Source organism: Schistocerca americana, chromosome 2, assembly GCF_021461395.2.
Source record: "Schistocerca americana isolate TAMUIC-IGC-003095 chromosome 2, iqSchAmer2.1, whole genome shotgun sequence".
Lineage (NCBI taxonomy): Eukaryota > Metazoa > Arthropoda > Insecta > Orthoptera > Acrididae > Schistocerca > Schistocerca americana.
Genome location: NC_060120.1, coordinates 1,100,893,715 through 1,100,921,252, shown reverse-complemented (window position 1 = coordinate 1,100,921,252; position 27,538 = coordinate 1,100,893,715). Strand labels below are relative to the sequence as shown.

Genomic DNA, 27,538 nt, shown 5'->3' with positions numbered 1-27,538 from the left:
TGCAGTTCTAAGTATTTTGAATCCATTAGTCAAGATAATCAGTTACCAATTCTCACGCATTCTCTACATCTTAGCAGTAAAGATGAACAAGATCTTTACCTTCAAAGCCTAATACAAGCAGGAAACGTAAAATGCCATAGATCAGGGGAAGGGAAAAGTATAAAGGGAAATTCTTTGAACATTTCTAAGCTTATTTGCAGCAGCCGAAAAAAGAGTGAGAAGAACAAGACAGCTACTTCTGCTTGGAAAAAGCGGTAAAGATGAACGAGGAAACTCAAAGAGCGGTAATTCAATATCAGGACTCGAAACTGCCAACGTTCATGAACACATATCATAATTTCCGACAAAAGAGTCTCATTATGATGGGAAAGCGTACCTTTACTTAATACAAAGATCATGTACGAGCTTTACAACGAAGTGAACCATCTTTCTCCTATCAAATAGGAATACTATGTGAAAATATTTAACAAAAATTAAAAACAAAAGTTTAAATGAGGCATCGCGACGGTCTGCGGTTTGTGATTTAATGGTGCAAAAGAGAAAAGCCAAGAAATTTTATACTGATTTCAATTTAAGTGAAAGGTTGTGAGATGAAAATAAACATATTTTGAGTCTGATTTCATGCAGAATCTTCATCTGCCAAAAGTACCTGTTGAAGACCTATTTTATCTCCGGCAGCAGAGCATTAATGTTTTCGGCATTCGCAATCGGCCGGACAATAAGGCATTTCATTATTTTTATCACGAAGGTGTCGCCCACAAAGGTCGTAAAGAAGTGTGCACTTTCTTGTATCATTTCCTCACCTCCTGTGTCCGGAAGGACATAAAAATTGTCCATCTGTTTTGTGATAACTACACAGCACAAAACAAAAGTCACTGTTTAATGCGGATGTGACAAGCTTTCGTGAATGCTGGAAAATTTCAGTAAATAGAGGTGTTATTTCCTGTCAGGGGACACTCTTTCTTACCGTCTGATACAGCATTTGGTACAATCAAGAGATCACTACGAAGAATTCACAGAGCATATACTGTTATGGATTACGTTGAACTGACCGTATCATCGAGTACAAGACGACAATTCTCTTTAGACTCCAAGTGGTGGTGGACAAGAGTTTACAAGAGAACAACTCATTCACTAGAGACAGTTACATGACGAACAGACCTGAAAGTAGCGTTCAGTGTTTCAACACTTCATCATTTTCTCTTCAGTGATGAGGTATTTGGTACTGTAACAGCCTGTGGTTTAAATACCCACACATTCAGATTAGGACTACTTGGATTGCCTCGATCCAACGTCTATTTCTCTGCTGTTGGAGCCTATTCACATGACTAAATTCCTATCAACGCAAAGAAGACTAGAATTCTGGAGTACTGTTCATCTAATCTAATCTTGTGGCGAACTGCTGAGGGAGCAACAGACGTAGAAGATGTGTGATTTGTGACTTCCAATACTAGGAAACAGTTTGTTTTCATGAACAGATATTGTGAATTCTTTAAATATTGCCCCTAACATTTACTTACAAGTTCGTTAAACAGTTTGTTTCTGACGTAAAGGTTTTAAGACTTTTACTTCTCACTTACCACGGAAAAGCTCTACGTCCAAGAGAAATATTCGGCTCCAGACAATGAATAGACAAATGTTTGAGTCTATAATAAGTCATAATAATTGCTCATAGTGTACCTCTCACATGGTAGCTGCAAACACTTGAGAAAATACCCTGTAAAATACGAGGGTCAGTCAAAAAGTAATGCCTCCTATTTTTTTTTCTACGTTTAATTGTCAGGAAATTTAAATGCAATTACATAGGTTGAAAACCACAACATTGAGGATCATTTTGTCATTTTTCAATGTAATCTCCGCCCATCTCTACAGTTTTGGTCCATCTTTGAACAAGGGCATGTATCCCAGCACGGTAAAAATCACAGCTCTGCTTCCTAAGCCATTGACGCACGGATGTTTTGACGGCCTCCTCATCTTCAAAATGAATCCCACGATGAGCTTCTTTTAGTGGCCCGAACAGATGGAAGTCTGATGGTGCCAGGTCAGGGCTGTATGGGGGATGAGGCAAAACTTCCCATCCAATTTTGACAATCTCGTCAGAGGTGTGACGACTGGTGTGCGGTCTTGCATTGTCATGCAAAAGAAGAACATCTGCCACTGATTTTGTTGGGCGAACTCGCTGAAGACGTGCTTTAAGTTTGTTGAGGGTTGTGACGTATTGAACAGAATTTATTGTGCATCCCTGCTCCAAAAAATCAACCAGAATCACACCCTCTGTATCCCAGAAAACTGTTGCCATAACTTTCCCTGCCGATCGCACAGTTTTGAATTTTTTCTTCCTCGGCGAGCTTGTGTGACGCCACTCCATTGACTGCCTCTTTGATTCGGGTTCAAAAAAATGCACCCATGTTTCGTCCCCGGTCACAATTTTTTTCAGAAACTCATCTCCCTCCAAACGGAAGCGCTGCAAGTGTTGGGAGGCTATTGTTTTCCTTGCCTCTTTATTCTGATCGGTTAACATTCTTGGAACCCACCGTGCACAAACTTTTGAGTACCCCAATTGTTTAATAATCGTGATCACACTGCCTTTACTAAGAGAAATAATGCGACACACTTCATCTGCAGTCACCCGACGGTCACCACGAATGATGTCATCAACTTGCTGAATGTTGTGTGGAGTCACTGCACTCACCGGCCTGCCGCTCCGCTTTTCGTCAGTCAACGGTGTTTGCCCTTCAGCTTCCTTACAACGACGAACCCATCGTCTAACAGTGTTGACATCCACTGTCACAACACCATACACCTTCTTCAGTCTTTCATGAATGCGTATGGGCGTTTCACCTTCTGCATTCAAGAATTCAATCACACAACGCTGTCTCAAACGAACATCGATGTCGGCCATCTTACAAACTTCTGCTGTGCTTGCCACCTGTTGACACAGAAAGTTACTACTGCAGTGGATTGCAGAAGAAGGTTTGAGGAATGGCGCCAAATTCAAATTTTTCACTTAACTTAATTTCTTTAAGTAGAAAAAAAATGGGAGGCATTACTTTTTGACCGACCCTCGTATTAAAACAGTTTTTTCCACTTTTTTCAAAACTATATTGGGTGGTCATAGGGCCCTTGCGAAATAGGCGATTCAGTTAAATCCAAATACCTAGAAAACTTGGAGAATTTCCTGTTTGCATTGGTTTCTCTATACTCCTCATCCTAACTTTGATTTGCTACTTCTCTTGAAAAATCTGATGTTTTGATTTCTGTTGAACGTATTTGTTAGGTCTACAGCTGATACTGTTGTTATTATTTGGCAGGAAAGGCGGTTATTTTGGTTACACTTCTTGCGATATTGATCAACAGGGTCATTTGAAAACTCTGAAGGATATTTGTAATGTAGCTGCTAGTTTCATTTGTAATACTTGTGTTTATGTTCACGTCTCTACACAAAATTATTTGAATTCTGTCGTTGAGACTTTAACTAATGAGGAGGTACTGAAACTGTATGAAGTAAGGGAATTTGTATGCAACTGAAAGGTTGAATTCCTATTGGTGGTCATAACACTGATAATTCAATAGCTAGTGTCAATCTTCTTCTAAGGAAACATCAAAAGAAAATTACAAAGAAGGCAATTCAGATTCAATGCGTCAGAGTATTCTTCATTGCAATCCAACTGAAACAACTTTGCTTTCTTTTAATTTTGTCCTCGTTTCTGTTAGGGAAAATATATACAAGAAAGAGTTAAAATTTTCCTCCGCACTGTTGTCTGCAGCATTTTCCCTGTCATTTACTGCTAGGTGCCTTGATCAAGTAATAGTTCGTAGTACTGTCATACAATACTTTTCTTCTATGATCTGAACCTAACTGCTCATGTTCTGTTAGGTAAGTTATTGACCTCCGCTTTTGCATCACTATCAGTTAACGCAGTTGGATGTATACAAATGGTATACCTACGAGCCAAATACCTTCGCAGGCGGATGCCTCAGCAATATCAGCTGCGGAGAAAGGCTATGCAAATGTCAGTCTCAAGGATACGCAATTTCCCGAGTTCATCATACTTTTAAATCTTTTCCAAGTTCTGTTTCTTCTTCTGTCACTATCTCAAAAAGTTCTGGAAAATATGCTGGATCGGTATTTTCATTTAACGAAAAGGTGTTAGGAACACAGGAGATTTATTTCAGCAAAATAGTATATTTACAAATTCTTATTACGTAATTTACTTTACTGACTGTAGTCTTTGCACGAGAGCTTCACGTAATCCTTTGCGATGTTCAAAAATCTGTGGAGTGCAACCTTCAAAACGTGAAAGCCACTGCTTGATGTTAGAGTATTTCATGAGGTCAAGTCCAGCAGCCTCTGGAGCGAGCTGGAAGGAATAAGTTATAATAGTTAGACGCTTACTAAATAATTACTTAACGTGTGGATTACAAAGATTAGACGCTAATAAAGTAACTACTTAACGTGTGGCGTCAACGGCCATTGCAATAAAAAAAAAAGACGTGATAATTCTCGGCGAAGTAAACTAATTTCACTACGTATTGCTTCAAACAGCAATATTTTATGAACAACGAAGAACATTCTTATGCTATGTTATGAGTGTAACAAAAAAACAGAACGAAGAGTGTTATAAGCGTGTAGTCATTTACTTATGACTTTCGAATAGGATATATGTGTAGGTTTACCTCAACTCCAGCAAGAGTAATAGCTACAGCGTAGTCTGCAAGGGAGATCTTCTCTCCAGCCAACCACTGTTTGTCTTCCAGCATTCGTGTCAGGCTCTCTAGACTGTCGTTTACTTTGTCCACACTGCTGGGATCCAACGATGTGCCAAAAATTTGTGGCCGCTGTTGTAAAAAAGCATAAGGTTAATACACAGGTCAGTGATTAGATAGTAACCATTACAACTCATCTAAGCGGACTTGCGAGTAAACATGAATTACAGGTAAAAAACTCACAAGGCAAGCAGAAAACCAAGACGAATTTTTTGTCTTGCAGACAGTTGAACATTACAGACTTAACAACGATGTGGTCTCTTAATTCACTATTCGATAATCGATTCGCAGAAATTCTTCTAACTGCTCTCTGTTTCCAGTTAGTCTCTCATTGCTTCATATGATCCTGCTCCTACATCATGCTTCATCTGAATTAACGCTTATCCTGAATCACTCCAAGCATGAATTAGAAAACGAATGTGTCGGTCTAAGTGACTAATTAATGCACTACGTCTTTTCCGTTCTGTTGCTAGCAGCGATCTTTCTTTCTTCACCTACTCTTCTAAGAAATTTTCGTTTACTGGTCCATGCTTCTGAGTCGACTGAGGCTATGCTCCAGACGAAGCATCATTTAGGTTCCTTCACGTAAGAACCACCATTTTCTTGTACTAGGTTGCCTTTGCTTGTGCAGTTATATTATTTATTTCCATTGAGCTTTTAACATATGATATGATTTTGCTTTGTAAGTAGTTAACGGTATTTACTACCCAGAACGAACGGTGTATCATTAACTCTAATGCCTGCTTTCTTGATTTTGTTCGCTCTTGGTAACACTTTCTCTTCCTTCTCCTCAGTGACAACTCTGTCGAAGCGAATTTTGAGTTTTTTCTCCGATATATTCTTTATATTCGTCAATTTCTTTATCAATATACGGGTTGAACATATTTCTGAGACCTAGACCAACACTCAACAATTTTCATTAACCTATTCCATTTCACATTATCGAAGACTTTTCTTAGACCTACGAATGCAATAACTAACGGTTTTCTTACGTCTAGCAACAATGAGGCATTAGAAAGAAAGATCGAGTTTCCTGAATGATTAGACTAAGGTCGAAAACCTCATAGTTCTAGTCTCTGACGGAGATTTCCTGGAACTACAACCTCTAAGCGGTGTTTTACATTTCATACGTTCGACCATAAGTCGAGTGCAGAGGGAAAGACTTGTGTGAGAAAATCGAGTCAGCGGCACATCTTACACAAACAACTAGCAGTCTTTAAAGTAGTTCGAAAGCAAAGATTGCTCTATTTCCGCAGAGGGGCAAAATGTGCTTGAACTGTAAGCGACAGAAACATTCTCTGTAGTGAGGCTAAGAAAACACTGAAAGGTGGCTCCAGCGTCTGCTATCTCAATTAATCTCTCTTTGCAACCCTTACACCACCTTGCACAAAAATATTTGTGACGAGGACGAATATCAATGCAGCAACATATGGAAAGAGAAAATACGTTTGTTGCACTCTTCCTTACGTTAGCATTCTCGAAAAGATTTGAAATGGTACTACATAAGTTTCTTAACCATCCGACAACAAACAACGTACATTTGAAAGCTTGTCGTGATGTCGACCTTACCATGCCTTTTATTTGTTGTAACAGGTCTCAACGTAACCGATAACCATTGTAGAGACAAACGCGAAAAACAGTATAAAAAATATTAGAAAGATAGCACACTCAAAAAAAAAAAAAAAAAAAAAAAACGCACCACGAAGGAATTATTCAAATCGGACGGATATGGGCAGGCGTGATGTGCATGTGCAGTCAAACAAATTATTATAATTTCAGAAATGCTGGATAATTTATTCAGGAGGAAGAGCTTCACAAACTGAGCAAGTAAATAACGAGTTGGACCACCTCTGGTTCTTATACAAGAAGTTATTGGGCTTTGCTCTGATTCATAGGGTTGTTGGATATCCTCCAGAGGGATATTGTGGCAAATTCCGCCAAACTGGCACGTTAGTTTGCCAAAATCCTGAGACCGAGGGCCCTGCCCATTGCGCTCCAAACGTTCTCAGTTGGGGACGCTGCTGGCCAAGGCAGGGTTGGGTATGCGTGACAATACGTGGTAGGAACTGCCGACGTGTGCGGGCGGACATCATGTTGTCGACATGAAGCTCCGGATGCCTTGCGATGAAGGGCAACGAAACGGGGAGTAGAATAGGGCCAACATGCAGCTGCGTGTAAGTCTGCCGCGGATGGCGGCCAAAGAGATCCTGCTATGAAAAGAAATGGCACCCCAAAACATCAGTCCTGGTTGTCGGGCAGTATGGCGGTTGACAGCTTGGTATCCCGCTGCTGAGCAGGGCGTCTTCAGAAGCGTATCGCTGGTCATCAGGGCTAAATTCGACGAGGGATTTACCACCAAAGACAATTCCACGCCAGTCAACGAGATTGCAGCGGCTCTGACGATTGCTCGGTCATCTCGTTCCGTCATCTCTCTCGATCGGTCGCTTACTTCTTGACACTGTGTTCGGCCATGATTCACCCATTCCTGCCAACATCGTCGAATAATGACATCACTCGTATTCAATGTCGAGCGCGTCATCGATTACTCGGAACGGTTCCTCTGAGTCCAACTACACGCCTTCTCTCAAATCCTGACATTTGCGTATATTGTTCACACGCCTGTCTGCGAGACATAGTTATTGTACAACTGAGTTTATGGAGTGAAAGTCATCTTTAGTATGCACTTTGTTAAAAATTTCTACACAAAACTCAGCTCATTTTTCTTTGTCACTTTCTCTTCAAGCTTGCAACAGTTCCAGTTTGCAGGGTCTGAATGACAGGGGTTTTTGTAATACCTTACACAGTGTAACAGTAGGCCATATTCAATTCTAGGCTAGCATGTCTGATTGATATACCTGGACTAGGAATGTGAGACTGCCGAACTTGTTCAATTCGTGCGTCAGAGACTGGTGGCCGACCATGACACGGCCTCCTATGTGATGTGATTGTGAAACAGTTGTACCGATTAATGCTAGTTCGTCTTAGAGGCGGTGACTTGCGATATTTAGTGCACAATTGTCTCTGATCCATAGTAGCGGATTTGGTTCGTGAAACCATGAGGTACACTGCGTACATTCTGACCGTTATACGACTTCATGATGATGTTTGGAATAACTGATTTACGAATGCCACCTAACTGGAACTTCGGGAATAAAACTTGAAGATATACTGCATTCAGTGCTGCATGAAACGTTTCTGCAAGTTATTAACCCTTTTCACAATAATGGTTACTTTCGTGTAACTAATTTGTAAACACTCTGTATTTTCTGTGTCAGTGACTATCACCAATAACTTAACCAAAAGCTGTGTAGCGGTACACCGACCCGAAGTCACGCGTCTGACGATGCGACCAATGAGCATAAAGCGCGGCTCGTTATGTGAACGTAGGCTGGCGCTCCGGCCAGGCGCTGCGGCGCTGTCTGTTCGCGCCGATCGAGCTGCCAGGAACAGCGGCCCCCAGCGCTGCTGGACGCTCCAGCATCCGCTGGACAGCTCACGTCGCCATCGGCCCGCCACTCGCTCGCAGAGGTCGTGAGTTCGTGGCTCTGTGCCACCTCGCGTTTTCACGCTTCGCCGGCTGGCGCCAACCGCCACCGCGGGGGTCTTACAGACGGACCACGCCCAATCATCAGTAATGGATTTCGTCCATATTTATGGCATATGCAGGGCTTGGCCAGAAATGAAAGTGACAGAAGCTACAGAGGGACAAGCGTTTAGAAAAACTAGGTACCGTAAACGCGGGCTGCTTGAGTCCTGGAGGCTAACTTGAGCTCAAAATGAGGTGGAAGGATGTTCTTGACCGCTGGAAGCAATCAGATGCAGGTAAAAGAATCGGTGTGCTTCCAAAGGATCAATTCCACATGTTGTTGCGAGCTGTTTTAGAAGAAATTGGTCCAAACATGAAAAGTAACCTAAAGGCAAGTTTCAAGAAAGCTGGATTGTTGCCTCTAGATGAAAATCAGATCATACGCCGTTTGCCAAATCAAGACAAATCCAAGGCAAATGTAGACTTGTCTATGGTTGGGAATGTATTTCTTGAACGACTTCAAGAGAAGAGGGGCGAGTTTGTTACACCTCGCTCTACTAAGAGGAAAAAACTCCAAGTGCCACCTTCACAGAGTGTAAGTGTATCTGATTTCTGCTCTACCAGTAATACCAGTGCCTCAGTGGAAAACACCCAGCAGCAGGAAGAAAGTATCTTCAAGTATCTTCAAAAACAACCAAGACCATCATACGAAAAAGAAAACAAAAATTGGGAGACTCCACGTCAGAAGAAGATGACGCATTCAGTTTGAGATCAGGAGGTGACAGTGACATCAGCCTCCACAATCGTGATGAGGCACACATAGGACACTTGTCAATGGCTTCTTGCCAAACAAAAGGCAAATCAACACCATCACCGGCACCTGTAACGAAAGATGACCTAAAAATAGGCAAGTTTGTTCCGGTAAAATGGAACGAGAAGGAATACCAAGGAGGCATCCTCGCTATAGAAGCAGAAGGTGTTAGAGTCGACTGCATGGAGCCTACACTAAAAGCCTAGAGGTGACCTAAAAATACGGGTGTCTTGTTGTATAAATTTGAAGATGTGGTAATGACAATAGAACCCTCAAAATTAATTAAAAGAGGTTTGTTTTCCATAACTGGACTCTAAACATTGTTATATCCCTACATTCTATTGTTTGTACAATATCTAAAAAGTGTTGTTCAACATTAATATTTGTCCTTAAAATAAACGTTTGGAAGTTCACTGGATAATCAGAAATTATGTTTTTCAAATAACCATCAACCTACTTGAACCCAAACTGCCTTCAAATGGTAGTATCTATGGGAATTACAGTCTGGGTTCAAGTAACCCAACTGTAAGGCTAATAAAATAGAGTAATAAAAATATTTACTATGTCACAAACAATGCGTACTGCACGTTAAAGTATCCATAATAAACGATAGTTTAATAATATAATGTATGTCTGTGAAAAAATCTGTTAGGCCCATTTTTAAAAATAATGTCAGAAGTTTCGAAATCTGGGCTCAAGCAGCCCGTGTTTACAGTATTTTTGGCGCTGGTTGGGTGAGGCGTGAGCCATTTATGTTAGCATAGAATCTTGGCAGCGGTTCGTGCAGCCGTAAGGACCCAGTACGGCAATCAGTGTGTCGTGTGGTCGGGTCCTTATGCGGAATTTTTTTTTATTATTTTCAGTTATAGGGTTTCGTACCTCAATCGGCAAAATCAGAACACTTATAGGATCGCTTTGTTGTCAGTCCGTCTCTCTGTCTGTCCGAGTGTTAAAAACCCTTCTCATCAGGAACCATTTCACGCGTCAAGCTGACATTCATGTCACATATTGGGTCTACGAGCCCTTGGCGGTGTAAAAAATTATAGTTTCTAAGTCAATGCAATCAAAAGATACGACCATTTATGTCACATATTGTAGTAGTCGCAAACTAACGCATCGAAACCTGTGAGATACTTCCTGTTGACCTATTAATCATGAAATTTGTGAAGAAGCAAGGTTTAACAGTACAAGTAAAGGGAAAAATTTGGGATAGTCTTAATTTGTAATTGTATAACACGAAAAATTATTCTTTCCCCATTTGTTACCCAACTTCAAACTTAAAATTAAAATATCCCCGAAAGTCTTGGAATTCCTGAGACCGATATCTTGTCAGTATCAATGTCGATAACAGGCAAAAATCGTCGATATTCTACACTCCCGGTATGGAAGAACTGTCTATGTACGTAATTAAGTTTGTTCGGAACGCTCAGAGCTGGAGTCCTACTCGTAACCGCCACATTTTCTTACTACACTTACACTGTAAATAAACCGGAATAATGCTCAGTGATTGTCTGGCGCACCATATCATGTCAGAGCAGGACCCATTGCGTTTCCACCCACGGTACCCTTACAGTACAGCGGTTCGTCCACGATATTCTACGCCCCATTCTGTTGCCATCCACGGCAACCTCTGTTGAGCTCACATTTCAGCAAAATAATCTCCCCCTCGCACACGTTGAGAGTTTCTACTGCTCGTCTATGTGCTTGTCAAACCCTGCGTTGGCCAGCAAGGTCGCCGGATCTCTAGCCAATTGAGAACGTTTGGAGCGTTATGAACAGGGTACTCCAACCAGCTCGGGTTTTTGACGATCCAACGCGCCAGTTGGTCAGAATTTTGAACGAAACCTCTCGGGAGGCTCTCTAAAACTCCGTCAATCAATGCCAAGCCCAATAACTGCTTACATAAGGTCCAGAGGTGGACCAACGCGTTATTGACATGGTCTGTTTGTGAAGCTCTTTCTCTTGAATAAATGAATCAATTTGATTTCTTTGTCTTACGTGCAAATCATATCTACCGATTACCGTCTCATCCGGATAATTCTCCATCGATTTTAAAGTGTACATGAGAAACGTTACAGCAGCTATCCAGATTGCCGCTCACGTGAAACAAAAAAGATCATGCTGTTTTCGCACTCGAACCTCGTACCATCACACCAGCTTCTAGGCCCGTATGGCAAATACAATCTGTTTATGTTCGTTCTCCTCGGAAACTCCCTCAAAAGATGCGTCCATCATGATGCTGTGTGCAGAATCGGGACGTCTGATGACAGGATGCGATGTCACAGAGTCCACTGTTGTCATCGGGTACACAATTGTCGGCGCCCTCTCTTTACTGGCGCGTCAGCAACAATGGTCACCACGCTGACAGCCCGTGTTGCACTGTCCTAGAGGATACGTGCCGTGTTGTAAACACACCTCTACACGGTACAGCACACATCTGCAACCATACTCCACAACCCAAAGTCACGTGATGTGGTAGAGGGTATTGCTGGAACCACTATCACCCCGACCCCATTGCCTGTTCCATTCACGAACGGCATGCGGAAGAATTACTGTCGGCAAGGCTCCCAATGAACTCTAATTTCTCTCTCCAATTGCCTGACTCTTCCTGGAAGATACAGTCTCCGAATTTTAACAGTAAATCTCTCCGTGGTTCACAGCGCCTCTCTTGTAACGTCTGCAATTGGAGTTTGTAGATCATCTCTTTAACGCTCTCGCACTAAGTAAATACATATTTTTCGAGCGGTAGTCTCCTGGACTCACTGATATCATTGATAACCTTCACGGCGTTGAGTGTGGCCGTCTTTTACACATCGATTCCCTCTTCCAAACCAATGTGAATAGCAGAATCATGGAACAATAACCCGTACATTGTACAGGCCACGATTATGCTGTTGTTAAATTCCGATGATTTACGATTTTCCTCTTATATTGACAGTGGACAATATTCACCAGCTGATATTTAGTAAACAACATACACATTTTCGTAAAGAACATAATACACTAATAAAACATAGAAGATTCACTGCATATGTATTTTGTTACAGGGTGTCCATACAGACCCACCATCAAGACCCGCTATCGTTTCAGAACGTCACAGCTTGAAAAATATTAGAGTTAGAGAATACTGGTCTCTTGCAAAATGTTTAGGAGCTCTCATTTTTTTCCTTTGTCCTTTGTTCCGGATTAGACTTGGAGTAGATCGAAATGGCGACAGACCAGGAGAAGTAGCAATTTATAATCTAATATGCAGAATCCAAATGTGTGACAATGGTACTATGGAATTATCGACATCATGGGAGGGTACTACCGGCAAAGAAAAGCATAATGAGGCACTTTAAACACTTTACAGAAAGGTTGTGTCGAAGACCTTCCTCGCAGTCGATGTTCCCCTGTGACTCAAGCACGTGTTGACATTTCAACACAAGCCACACGACTCAGTTAGTCGTGCAACATGCGAATTGCAGGAACCGAGGTTACCGACAAAATACGAGAGCGTGCTGAAGACTAATACTTCCGCATTTTTATGTGAATCCTCTTAAAACTTTTGAAATTAAATAGACGTTATTAACATTTTAAATCGTTATTCTTGATGTCTACATATATATTTGTCAACATATTCAGCCTGGCGACGAACACATTTCTCGAGAGATCTGGCTGTTGATTCCGTCACTGTAGAATGTTTGAATTCGTTGACGGGACGGAGCCACCATCACACCTCTGGCTGCAACGCTTCATCATTATCAAAACGAAGTTTTCTAGGATGTTTTTTTAACTTTTGAGAAAAAATGAAAATTGGATGAGACCAAGTCGTTTTTATTTTATTTCATTTACACGTCAAGTTCCATAGTACCAAATTGAGGAGCAAATCTCCAAGGTCATGGAACGTGTCAGTGCATGAAATTACAACATAAAAGTAATAACAAATAAAAATGAAGTATATATGAACCAGAAAAAAGTCAAGCCATAAGTTTAAGTAAACGCAATCACGACAAGAATCAGCTTGATGTTTCAAGGAACTCCTTGACAGAATAGGGGATGATCGATGACACTGGACCCAAGGCGCCGAATTGTAGCACATGTCGCAGCGCCCGTGTGTGGTCTGCCATTGTCATTCTGAAGGAGAGTGCGCTCCATGTATGGACTAGCTCTTCAAATTAGGAGCACGATTACAGCACGCCGTTTCTCACGCACCGACAGAGTTACGTTACATACCGCCATGTTACACGGTACCGACCAATTCAGAGCCCTCCAGCGACAAAGGTTTGTAAATATATAGACACGAAGAATAAAGATGAAGAATATAATAACGTTTGTTTCATATAAAAAGTTTTAAAAGTTTCCACATAAAAAATTCGGAGATATTACTTTGTAGCGCGCCCTCGTATTACATTTTCGGTTACGCCTTTTTGGCTACGAAGAGCAAATGGCCTAAGGTCTACAGCCAAAGGATCGTCCTCCACGGATACATTCGCGTGTTCCATTCTGACCTCCAGAGATGCTGACAATGACTACTTGAAAAAGTTATTGTTTTTAGAAGAGACAACGTTTCACGTTTCCGGACATGTGAATCGCCACAACTTAGGGCTCCGAAAACCTACACAAAACACGTGAACACATCATTAGTAGCCTGAGGCTTAATGTTTGATGTTCCCTAACGCACGATGTCTTGCCATTAAACTGCACTAGTCAGTGATATTGCTACCCTTCATGTACGAATCAATGCAACAAGCAGAACTGTTGATGCTGCAGTGCGAATATGTACATGGGCAGAACTCGAATTTCACGCCGATGTCCTGTAAGCGACGAATGGGGTATATAATGAAATTCTGTCACAACAGAAAAAACTTTGAGAGTTGCTAAACACTCATTGTTTCAAAGTTATGATTATTTGAAATGATAGTGGGACATCGTGAACATCCTGTATTACTAGCAAGTCATTGATACTAAGTATATATAACTGAGTCAATATGAATATCTTTCGTGAATTGTGACTTAATCTCGATGATATTAATTTAACAAAATTTTATACACTTTGTCACTTATTTGTATGTAATAAACTACAAGGCAAAACAGTTGTTGCATTATACATTTGTAACTAATATTATTATTTAATAATGATTGTAAATGGTAAACCAAAAATGTGTGACATAAGTGAATTTCTTTTGTTCCCCTTGAAATGCTGGATTTGAGACTACTGAAATCAAAGATTCAGCAGTCTTGTGAGAATGTGTTGAGGAATTACTACTTGTAAACTGTCAGGATGATGCGGAAAATAACAAAAGAATGAATAAAATACGTAGAGGAACAAATGCAAAGTCATGTTTACAAGTTCATGTATGCACATGGAGTGAGTCCCAGCCTGAGAAAGTAGTCTTTTAGCAAACAGGAATTTCCGAATAGACAACTGTGCTGACAACGATAATGGCACTGATGGAGAATCGACATGAGGTAAGCAGGAGAAATATTCTCTTACTATAGCGTGGATTTCTTTCCGCCAGTGCTTGGCAGGCAAAACTTCCTGACGTTATGCGAAATTACATTTATTTGGTCACGAACCGGCTTTCGGCTTCTTAGGCCATATTCAACTCACAACTGAATGTCACAAACACAGATACAATGACGTGCTACTTACACAACTACTGTTTACACAGATGATACAAAAGGTATAAAAATGATATATGGCGTTTACATAGAAAACTATTACATTTTTTGTCACGCAGGCATAATTATACATAATATATGTGACACATGCCACCTTAGAGTTAGATGATCAAACTCGATTTCCGTTTATCTTTCTTTCAAATTTAGTTTTGTATTTTATTGTATTGTATTGTATGTTAACCGGGGACCTAGAAACGACGGAGAGGCTCCGTCCCCGCCGACCATAGTGGTCCACAACCCCACGACGGCTACCGCAGTCCACTTCAACCCTCTGCCGCCCCACATCGAACCCAGGGTTATTGTGCGGTTCGGCCCCCGGTGGGTCCCCCAGTGAACGTCCACACCAGACGTGTGTAGCCCCTATGTTTGCGTGGTAGAGTAATGGTGGTGTACGCGTACGTGGAGAACTTGTTTGCGCAGCAATCGCCGACATAGTCTAACTGAGGCGGAGTAAGGGGAACCAGCCCGCATTCGGCGATGCAGATGGAAAAGAGCCTAAAAACCATCCACAGACTGGCCGGTTCACCGGACCTCGACACAAGTCCGCCGGGCGGATTCGTGCCGGGGACCAGGCGCTCCTTCCCAATCCGGAAATCCGTGCGTTAGAGCGCACGGCCAAGCTGGCGGGATAAATTTAGTTTTAGTTCGAGTAATCGATCGAAATCATAAATTAACAATTTTTTTCATCAGTTGTTAAAAGTACCTCCAAAAAAAATTGTTTCCTTTTTTAGTTAATGTACTTATTTCTGCATGACAAAAATGTAATACTTTCCTGTATAAACACTCTACATGTCATATTTTTTAATCTTATGTGTCTTCTGTGTAAATAATGTGTGTGTAACTCGTACGTCATTGTACCTGTGTTTGCGACATGAAGTTGTCAGCTGAAGATGACCAAGAAGTTGAAAGCCGTTTCGTGACCAAATAAATGCTAACTTGTAAAATATCATGAAATGTTTCCCGTGTAATATTATATTTAATATTACAATTGTACAATTACTTAAGATTATCGATAATAAGATGGAAGCTAAACTTCTAACATGTGTCGTAAAATCATATTCCCACAAACAAACAACATTCAGACATGATTTCCAAATAAGCAACTCGCTGCGTTATCTTTCCCTACATAGAAGTGTAGATGGCGGTACTTCTATCAACTTTGTGCAGTAGAGCTGAGAAGTTAATAATTTAGATATCCGTGCCTGTAGTATGCGAACACCAGTTTAATGTAAGCCTCGTACCGTCCTCGTGGTGATACAGTCGCTGTGGTCTGGCAGGTGTGGGGCCGTTAGACAAATTCGGGACGAAATTGCGAATAATGTCGGAAATTAATGTAGTGGGATTTTCAGGCTTCTGAGGTAAATCAAGGACAGTGACTACCGCTGTTATTGGAGCTAAAGTGAGAAATGAGATAATCAGTTTAAACACGCTAAGAGTTGTTTACACATATACATAGAAACAAGCAACGTTGTACTTACGAAAACGCTGGCCAATCTGTTGAATAGATCTTGATCGAAAAACAGCTTTTGGTCGACGAGAACACGTTTGTTCACATCTTTCGGGTACAGAGAGTCGTCTTTTGCATATTTTGAGACGATGTACATGGATATAGCGCGGCTGTTACGGAAAAAGACAATAACATTATCCATATATCATGTTAAACTTATTATATCTTAGAACCTAAAGTGTTACTTGTTTTCGTGTGGTCACTTGTGTTAGTAAATGTTTTGCCATCGATTACGCGCGCGTTATTTGAAATTTGTATGGAAGAGCTGGAATTGCATCATGCCACACGTCTCACTGCTCTACCTTATCACATCGATTGTTAGAGTGAGGGGTTATCGACAGCAGATATCTGGCAGTTCCCAGACAAGCTAAATTCTCGCAATTCTACAGGAATAACTGATAGAGAGATTAGTCTCAGTAGCGTTGAGAGTTCTTTGGAATGGGGCTATAAAGCTCTTCGGAATCCCTATCAGATTCTATGAAGAATTCGAGGATGGGTAATCCACTTCATTAACCATAATTTACGATCGATCTTTCGAACAAAAAATACCTTGTCAGTAGTTGCTATGTAACAGCTGTCTACAGGAAAGGTAGCAGAAGTAGTCCACAGAACTAGTCCGGCATCATTGACATCCATATGATGTAGAATATTGTAATATGTTCTGAGCTCAAATATAACGCGGTACTCCGAACAGAATGACCTCCTCTATGACAACCAAAAGGGATTCCGAAAATAACTGTCACACGGAAAGACATCTGTTGCTTTTCTCCCTGACATCCTGAAAACAATAAATCAAGGCAGTACGGTAGAGGCGGTACCTTCCTCGAGCCTGAAAAATCTTTCACTCACTCCCATACCAAGGTCCGTTCCGAAAGTACGACAGTATGTAGTCTCAAACGAAATATGTGACAGGGCTGAGGATTTCTTGGTAGGGAAAAGACAGCATATTATCTTGGACGGTGATTCATCGACAGATGTAGAAGTAACATTAATCGTGCTCCAGGGAAAATTGTTGGGATCCTTACTCTTCATTTTGTATGTTAATGATCTGACAGACAGTACTAATAGTAACCTCAGGCTTTTCAGAGATGGTGCAGTTATGTTCAAGGTGTTCGCAAAGTTGCTGTGCTGTTGCAACATATGTTCAAAATGACACCCAAGGCTATACAAGCCGCAATTCACGTAATTTTTTTGTAAAACACTTTCTGCAGATCTGATTTTAAAATTCTTTTCACCTACCCAGTTACTTAATCATAGCTAAAACTTGGTTCAAGAATCATAAAAGAAGGTTGTACACATGGAAGAATCCTGGAGATACCAGAGTATCATATAGATTATGTAATGGTAAGACAGAGATTTAGGAACCAGGTTTTAAATTGTAAGACATTTCCAGGTGCAGATGTGGACTCTGACCACAATGTATTGGTTATGAACTGTAGATTAAAACTGAAGAAACTACAAAAAGGTGGGAATTTAAGGAGATGGGACCTGGATAAACTGAATAAACCAGAGGTTGTACAGAGTTTCAGGGAGAGCATAAGGGAACAATTGACGGGAATGGGGGAAAGAAATTCAGTAGAAGAAGAATGGGTAGCTCTGAGAGATGAAGTAGTGAAGGCAGCAGAGGGTCAAGTAGGTAAAAAGACGAGGGCTAGTAGAAATCCGTGGGTAACAGAAGAAATATTGAATAAGTGCAAAATGGCTAAGCAGGGATGGCTAGAGGACAAATGTAAGGATGTAGAGGCTTATCTCATTAGGGGTAAGATAGATACTGCCTACAGGAAAATTAAAGAGAGCTTTGGAGAAAAGAGAACCACCTGTATGAATATCAAGAGCTCAGGTGGAATCCCAGTTCTAAGCAAATAAGGGAAAGCAGAAAGATGGAGGGAGTATATAGAGGGTCTATACAAAGGCGATGCACTTGAGGACAATATTATGGAAATGGAAGAGAATGTAGATGAAGATCTACATCTACATCTACATCCATACTCCGCAAGCCACCTGACGGTGTGTGGCGGAAGGTACCTCGAGTACCTCTATCTCTTCTCCCTTCTATTCCAGTCTCGTATTGTTCGTGGAAAGAAGAATTGTCGATATGCCTCTGTGTGGGCTCTAATCTCTCTCATTTTATCCTCATGGTCTCTTCGCGAGATATACGTAGGAGGGAGCAATATAATGCTTGACTTCTCGGCGAGGGTATGTTCTCGAAACTTCAACAAAAGCCCGTACCGAGCTACTGAGCGTCTCTCCTGCAGAGTCTTCAATTGGGGTTTATCTATCATCTGCGTAACGCTTTCGCGATTACTAAATGATCGTGTAACGAAGCGCGCCGCTCTCCGTTGGATCTTCTCTATCTCTTCTATCAACCCTATCTGGTACGGATCCCACACTGCTGAGCAGTATTCAAGCAGTGGGCGAACAAGCGTACTGTAACCTACTTCCTTTGTTTTCGGATTGCATTTCTTTCGGATTCTTCCAATGAATCTCAGTCTGGCATCTGCTTTACCGATGATTAACTTTATATGATCACTCCATTTTAAATCACTCCTAATGCGTACTCCCAGATAATTTATGGCATTAACTGCTTCCAGTTGCTGACCTGCTATATTGTAGCTAAATGTAAGGGATCTATCTTTTTACGTATTTGCAGCACATTACACTTGTCTACATTGAGATTCAATTGCCATTCCCTGCACGATGCGTCAATTCGCTGCAGGTCCCCCTGCATTTCAGTACAATTTTCCATTGTTACAATCTCTCGATATACCACAGCATCATCCGCAAAAAGCCTCAGTGAACTTCCGATGTCATCCACAAGGTCATTTATGTATATTGTGAATAGCAACGGTCCTACGACACTCCCCTGCGGCACACCTGAAATCACTCTTACTTCGGAAGACTTCTCTCCATTGAGAATGACATGCTGCGTTCTGTTATCTAGAAACTCTTCAATCCAATCGTCAAGAAACACGGCATCTACCTGGGAACCCGTGTCTATGGCCTTCTGAGTCTCGTGGACGAATAGCGCGAGCTGGATTTCACACGATCGTCTTTTTCGAAACCCATGCTGATTCCTAAAGAGTAGATTTCTAGTCTCCAGAAAAGTCATTATACTCGAACATAATACGTGTTCCAAAATTCTACAACTGACAGACGTTAGAGATATAGGTCTATAGTTCTGCACATCTGTTCGACGTCCCTTCCTGAAAACTGGGATGACCTGTGCCCCTTTCCAATCCTTTGGAACGCTACGCTCTTCTAGAGGCATACGGTACACCGCTGCAAGAAGGGGGGGCAAGTTCCTTCGCGTACGCTGTGTAAAATCGAACTGGTATTCCATCAGGTCCAGCGGCCTTTCCTCTTTTGAGCGGTTTTAATTGTCTCTCTATCCCTCTGTCGTCTATTTCAATATCTACCATTTTGTCATCTGTGCGACAATCTAGACAAGGAGCTACAGTGCAGTCTTCCTCTGTGAAACAGCTTTGGAAAGAGACATTTAGTATTTCGGCCTTTAGTCTGTCATCCTCTGTTTCAGTACCATTTTGGTCACAGAGTGTCTGGACATTTTGTTTTGATACACCTACCGCTTTGACATAAGACTAAAATTTCTTAGGATTTTCTGCCAAGTCAGTGCATAGAACTTTACTTTCGAATTCATTGAACGCCTCTCGCATAGCCCTCCTCACACTACATTTCACTTCGCGTAATTTTTGTTAGCCTGCAAGGCTTTGGCTATGTTTATGTTTGCTGTGAAGATCCCTTTGCTTCCGCAGCAGTTTTATAACTCGGTTGTTGTACAACGGTGGCTCTTTTCCATTTCTTGCGATCTTACTTGACACGTACTCATCTAACACATATTGTACGATGGTTCTGAACTTTGTCCACTGATCCTCAACACTATCTGTACTTGAGACAAAACTTTTGTGTTGAGCCATCAGGTACTCTGAAATCTGCCTTTTGTCACTTTTGCTAAACAGAAAAATCTTCCTACCTTTTTTAATATTTCTATTTACGGCTGAAATCATCGATGCAGTAACCGCTTTATGATCGCTGGTTCCCTGTTCTGCGTTAACTGTTTCAAACAGTTTGGCTCTGTTTGTCACCAGAAGGTCTAATATGTTATCGTCACGAGTCGGTTCTCTGTTTACTGCTCAAGGTAGTTTCCAGATAAAGCACTTAAAAAATTTCACTGGATTCTTTGTCCCTGCCACCCGTTATGAACGTTTGAGTCTCCCAGTCTATATCCGGCAAATTAAAATCTCCACCCACAACTATAACATGGTGGGGAAATCTACTGGAAATATCTTCCAAATTATCCTTTAGGTGCTCAGCCACAACAGCTGCTGAGCCAGGGGGGTTAGAGACATCCAATTACCATGTCTGAGCCTGCTTTAACCGTGACCTTCACCCAAATTATTTCACATGCCGGATCTCCGTCAATTTCCTTCGATACTATTGCACTTCATATCGCTATAAACACGCCTCCCTCTTCACTGTCCAGCCTGTCTCTGTGGTATACATTCCAATCTGAGATTAGAATTTCATTACTGTTTACATCTGGTTTCAACCAACTTTCTGTCCCTAGTACTATGTGGGCATTGTGACCGTTTATTAATGAGAGCAGTTCTGGGACCTTTCTCTAGATGCTCCTGCAGTTTACTATTAGCAGATTAATACTGTTATTCCCTGTTGTATTTTGCCTACAACTACCTTGCCGCTTCTCAGGAGGCGTCTTGTCGGGCCTAGGGAGGGAATTCTCTAACCTAAAAGACCCACATGTGCACTCCACACGTACTCCGCTACCCTTATAGCCGCTTCCTGCGTGTAGTGCACGCCTGACCTATTCAGGGGGACCCTACATTTCTCCACACGATAGCGGAGGTCGAGAAATTTGCACCCCAGATCTCCGCAGAATCGTCTGAGCCTCTGGTTTAAGCCTTCCACACGGCTCCAAACCAGAGGACCGCGGTCGGTTCTGAGAACGATACTGCAAATAGTTAGCTCAGATTCCACCCCGCGTGCGAGGCTTTCCGCCTTCACCAACTCCGCCAACCGCCTGTATGAACTGAGGATGACCTCTGAACCCAGACGGCAGGAGTCATTGGTGCCGACATGAGCAACAATTTGCAGTTGTGTGCACCCAGTGCTCTCTATCGCCGCCGACAGGGCCTCCTCCACATCTAGGATGAGATCCCCCGGCAGGCAGACAGAGTGAACACTGGCCTTCTTCCCCGACCTTTCCGCTATTTCGCTAAGGGGCTCCATTACCCGCCTAACTTTGGAGCTCCCAATCACTAATAAACCCCTCCCCCCGTGTGCCTGCTCGGACCTTGCTGAAGGAGCGGCCACATGTCCACTCACAGGCAGAGCCGGCGATGCCACACGGCCAGCCTCCACATTGACCCTCCGCCTCGTGCGCCGCGAACGCCGCTGAACCCGCGCCCTGTACCAGCGAAGATTTCTCGACAGCAGGGACAGTGGGTGAAGCATGTAACACCTGGGGTGTACCATGCGACGCACCAGACTCCCCACTGCCGCTACACTCCGAGGCAGCAGCCTGAAGACAGCTGACCGCGGCCATCAACACGTTCAGCTGTTCGCGAACAGTGGCCAGCTCCTCCTGCGTCCGTACACAGCAGTCACACATCCTATCCATCCTAAGAAATCAATTTACTGTAGAGAGTTAATTGACTTTTAACTAGACTGCTAATTCACCTAAAGGCGGCTGATAGTTGACTAAACTGTGGTTACTGGACACTTCTTGTAGAAAACGATTAAAATAACACTACCTGTCTCTGGACTGTATTCAAAACAAACGCTAGCACTACTGGCACTATAGCTGACTAAAGGGACTCTCTCTGACTGTATTCAAAACAAACACGAAATCTATGGAACACTATTACTAGCACTCGAGAATTAAAGCTTGCTAAAAGCAAAAACACACGGAAGAAGAAGTGACAATTAAAAAAAATACAGTTAATACTTAATTTAACGTAGCTCGCTGCACAGCAGACGTGACACAGACGGCAGTTACGACGAAATGGGAGATACGATACTGCATGAAGAGTTTGACAGAGCACTGAAAGGCCTAAGTCGAAACAAGACCCCGGGAGTAGACAACATTCCATTAGAACTACTGACAGCCTTGGGAGAGCCAGTCCTGACAAAACTCTACCATCTGATGAGCAAGATGTATGAGACAGGCGAAATACCCTCAGACTTTAAGAAGAATACAATAATTCTAATCCCAAAGAAAGCAGGTGCTGACAGATGTGAAAATTAGCAAACTATCAGCTTAATAAGTCCCAGCTGCAAAATACTAACACGAATTCTTTACAGACGAATGGAAAGACTGGTAGAAGCCGACCTCGGGGAAGATCAGTTTGGATTCCGTAGAAATATGGGAACACGTGAGGCAATACTGACCTTACGACTTATCTTAGAAGAAAGATTAAGGAAACGCAAACCTACATTTCTAGCATTTGTAGACTTAGAGAAAGCTTTTGACAATATTGACTGGAATACTCTCTTTCAAATTCTAAGGGTGGCAGGGGTAAAATACAGGGAGCGAAAGGCTATTTACAATTTGTACAGAAACCAGATGGCAGTTATAAGAGTCGAGGGGCATGAAAGGGAAGCAGTGGTTGGGAAGGGAGTGAGACAGGGTTGTAACCTATCCCCGATGTTATTCAATCTGTATATCGAGCAACCAGTAAAGGAAACAAAAGAAAAATTTGGAGTAGGTACTGAAATCCATGGAGAAGAAATAAAAAACTTTGAGGTTCGCCGATGACATTGTAATTCTGTCAGAGACAGCAAAGGACTTGGAAGAGCAGTTGAACGGAATGGACAGTGTCATGAAAGGAAGGTATAAGATGAACATCAGCAAAAGCAAAACGAGGATAATGGAATGTAGTCAAATTAAGTCGGGTGATGCTGAGGAAATTAGATTATGAAATGAGACACTTAAAGTAGTAAAGGAGTTTTGCTATTTGGGGAGCAAAATAACTGATTATGGTCGAAGTAGAGAAGATATAAAATGTAGACTGGCAATGGCAAGGAAAGCGTTTCTGAAGAAGAGTAATGTGTTAACATAGAGTATAGATTTAAGTGTCAGGATGTCGTTCCTGAAAGTATTTGTATGGAGTGTAGCCATGTATGGAAGTGAAACGTGGATCATAAATAGTTCGGATAAGAAGAGAACAGAAGCTCTCGAAATGTGGTGCTACAAAGCAATGCTGAAGATTAGATGGGTAGATCACATAACTAATGAGGAGGTATTGAATAGAATTGGTGAGGAGATTGTGGCACAACCTGACAAGAAGAAGGAACCGGTTGGTAGGACTTGTTCTGAGGCATCAAGGGATCACAAATTTAGCATTGGAGGGCAGCGTGGGGGGTAAAAATCGTAGAGGAGACCAAGAGATGAATACACTAAGCAGATTCAGAAGGATGTAGGTTGCAGTTAGTGCTGGGAGATGAAGATGCTTGCACAGGATAGAGTAGCATGGAGAGCAGCATCAAACCAGTCTCAGGACTGAAGACCAGAACAACAACAACAACACCCAGTTACTTATGTTTTCCAGTCACAAAGCGTACGTGGGCTATTGCGATACAAAACAGATTTTGCTGCTCCCCAGAGAAGAATGCCAGATGTGTAAGGTCCTGCAAACGAGGGGACCATAGGTTTGTTGAGATGACACGCTTCCTAAAGAATTCTCTCAGAAGAAGCACAGTGTTTTTAGCTGTGCACATAGTAGCATTATCTTGTAGTTGACTTCGTTTTCCTTTAGCTAACCAATGAACTCGTGGATATTTATTGAAACAGTACCGTAAACTGTCTACGGTTTCTTCAAAAAATAAAAGACCAATAGAGCGCCGTCTAAATATTGCTAGCCACGTTCCAATTATCTGGTTGTGCAATGGCGTTTCAAGCACACCTCGATGACTCTCCGTTGACCATAATCGTAAGTTCTGTGTGTTAACGTGACAGGAGAGTCTGGACCTGACCACGTCTGTATAGAAGGTGATATAAAGAATATCAGTGGTGTTCTTCCAGATTAAAGATGTACATCATTTGCAACAATGGATTCCCTTTTGATGTATGTATGCAGACAGAAACGACGAATGAAAATTTGTACAGAGGCTGAGATTTTTTTATGTGTTTTTTTTCCAAAGTCGAGATTCGAACCCATGTCTCCTGCTCACTTTTTTATTATTTTTTGTTTTTGTCAAGTGCTCTACCGAATTTTTTAATTTTTTTTATTTATGGTTGGTTAGGGTGTTAAGGGTATCCAGCAAAAGAAAACAGAAAAGGCAGGACTAACCCTACGGTGCACCGCCAGGTGTGACCCTACGAAACAAAAATAAACTGATCCGTCTTCAGGCGTCGCCATCCTAACTACCCCTAAGCTTCCCTTCCCCCCCTCCCCCCCCCCCCCACCTGAGAAAACAAAGATAACTAAAAGGGATAATAGTTCCGGCGCCAATCTTTAAGGGAGATAGGAACGATAGTTAGGAGATCCCAACAACCATACAAGAAGGATTTCTCTTTGTTTGGATGTATCATATCTCTTTGTTGGCCTATATGTGTCGGTTCACATTATCGTGGAAGGTGATCACGAATGCGTCACGAAATGCGGAATAAAACACACGTCATCTATGAAGGAGGGATGACGAAAGACACTGTGGTATTATCCTGCGAAAGTTCGTCGGTAACCGGCTGAGCGTACTGTGCGCGATCACGTCCCAATTCCAGAAGTCGAGGACTCTGTGTGGACCGTTGTGAAAGGCATTCTAATACCTGATTTCAAAATCAGATGTTTGGTTGGTGTTTCGTAAGCGCTTAGTGTGAAGTCTGGGGCAGCAGGAGGAACTCCGGGGAACCGGCATTGGCGCAGCACAGAGGTAACAGCCCACGATACACAGGATGAGAAGCCAAACGTCCTGTTTCCGAGCGTCAATGTTGTCAAGTTGGCAGCCAAAGCAAAGTGGCAAAGTAGCCAGTCCTGTATGATGAGGGCGACAACTGATCGGGAATTTACCACTAACAACGACGTGCCAGAGTGCAGACACATATGATAGTAAAAAACGGTGCATGGACGCAACCCCAGAACATCCGCCAATTAACGTCTATGTACTCTACTTCCATGGGCTTGTGAAGGGTGGGCGATGCAAACAAATAACAGCCCTTCGCACAGGGTAGCAGGTGACCAGGTGATCGTACCGAACATAGCTGAGTGCTATGAATTAAGATCGAGATGAGTGCTATGTCAATCGGCATTTGGGGAGAAGCTGGTCGGAGGATAGCCAAGAGACTACGTGTTAAGGCCTGGGAGGACCCCCACTAGTGCTGCAGTACAGTATTCACAAAAAGCGCAATGTTGTAGCGGACCTGCTGACACGAAGTATCCGAGGGCCGATTTAAGTCGGTGACCAAGGTGTAATGGCATCAGGAGGATCTGGGCAACATGTACCAGTTTAGGGACCACATACATGCTGGTAGTTGGTTCAAGCTGCGCTGGACATGGCGGTGGACGTAGTGCCACATGGACTGTACAATCCAGTGGTGCAGTGGAGTGTGTAGAGCCTGTAAAGTATGTCCCTAAGTAACAAAGAGTGGTACTGACGGGGAGTGGGTGTGGCACCACAACCTGGGGTCCATGCCTGCTATGCATCATCGTCGACTTGTGGACGTTAAGGATGCTACCTGACATATGTCCCTACTCCTGAATCCAGTGGATGGCGTCATTGAATTCCAGTGTGGAACAGAAGGAAATTAGGAGATCATCTGCATAGGCCCTACAGTGATAGGTATGATCACACAAGGTGAAATCCCGTAGGTGAGTTGTAAGACTGGAGATGAGGGGCTCCAGTGCGATGGCATATGGTAGTGTAAACATGGGGCATCCCTGACGTGCAGAACAAGGTATAGGAATCGGTTCATCAAGTCTCCCATTGACATGGACCACAGAGGCAGCGGGAGCAGTAACGGTGAATGGCGTCCACAAAGAATGGCGGGAACACCGTAAACGTCTTGATCGTGAGGAGGAATGGGTGTTGAATGTAATTGAAGGCACTTATAAAATCAATGGTGAACAGTGCCGCACAGAGCCGACAGATCGCGGCTGTCACGAAGATGTCTCGGCATTCTCCCAAAGCCGTTTTAAGGGTAGCCCCACAACCATGTGCAGTCTGTTCCGGTGAGATGACTGTAGTTAAGACCGTGTGTATGCACGCCGCTCAGATTTAGATGCGTGTTCGTTGATGTAAGGGGCGGTACGTGGAAACATTTGCTCCTCCCGATCGCTTGACAGACATGAGTCATCAGTCTTCTAACTGGTCTGATGTGGGGTGCATCAAATTCCTCTCCTGTACCAACCTATTCGTCTCATTGTAGCACTTGCAACCTACGTCCTCAACTACTTGCTGGATGTATTCCAGTCTCTGTCTGCCTCTACAATTTTTACCCTCTACAGCTCCCTCTAATACGATGGAGGCCATTCCCTGATGTCTTAACAGATGTCCTATCATCCTGTCACTTCTTCTCCTCAGTGTTTTCCATACATTCATTTCCTCTCCGATTCTGCTCAGAGCATTCTCATTCCTTGCCTTATCAGTTCACCTAATTTTCAAAAATCACGTGAAGCATCACACCGCAAATGCTTCGATTCTCTTCTGTTCTGGTTATGCCACAGTCCATGTTTCACTATCATACAAATCGACCGATGACCTCGCTGTTTTGTCTCTTCCACCAAATCAACCATACAATGCAGTGCTCCAAGCGTGTATTCTCAGAAATTTCTTCCTCAAATTAAGGTCTATGTTTGATATTAGTAAACTTCTCTTGGAATAACCTCTTTGCCAGTGCTATTCTTCTTCTTATTTTCTCCTTGTTCCGTCCGTCATTGATTACCTAGGTAATAGAATTCCTTAACTTTATTTGCTTCGTGACCACCAATCTTGATGTTAAGTTTCTCCCTGTTCTCATTTCTGCTACTTCTCATTACTTTTGCTTTCTTCGATTGAATCTCAGTCCATATTCAGTACACATTGGACTGTTCATTTAATTCAGTAGGTCCTGCAAATCTCTTCAGTGTTAGTCAAGATAGCAATGCCATCAGCGAATCTTATCATTAATATCCTTTCATCTTGAATTTCAGTTCTACTCTTGAACTTTTCATTTATTTCCTCCATTGCTTTCTCGATGTGTAGATTGGACAGCAGGGTCAAAAAACTACATTCGCGTCCTATACCATTTTTA

At 42.4% G+C, this 27,538-nt stretch overlaps 1 protein-coding gene across 1 annotated transcript in view; it reads right to left on the bottom strand.

The window, feature by feature from the left end:
* Positions 1-4,150: 4,150 nt before the first annotated feature.
* LOC124595504 (glutathione S-transferase 1-1-like) overlaps positions 4,151-27,538 on the bottom strand; it is a 47,116-nt gene continuing 23,728 nt past the window's right edge. The window contains exons 4-6 of the mRNA XM_047134267.1: positions 16,247-16,385; positions 4,678-4,839; positions 4,151-4,361 (exon numbers count right to left, since the gene is read on the bottom strand). Coding sequence (XP_046990223.1) covers positions 4,212-4,361; positions 4,678-4,839; positions 16,247-16,385 — 451 coding nt within the window. The 3' untranslated portion in view covers positions 4,151-4,211. The remainder of the gene's footprint in view (positions 4,362-4,677; positions 4,840-16,246; positions 16,386-27,538) is intronic.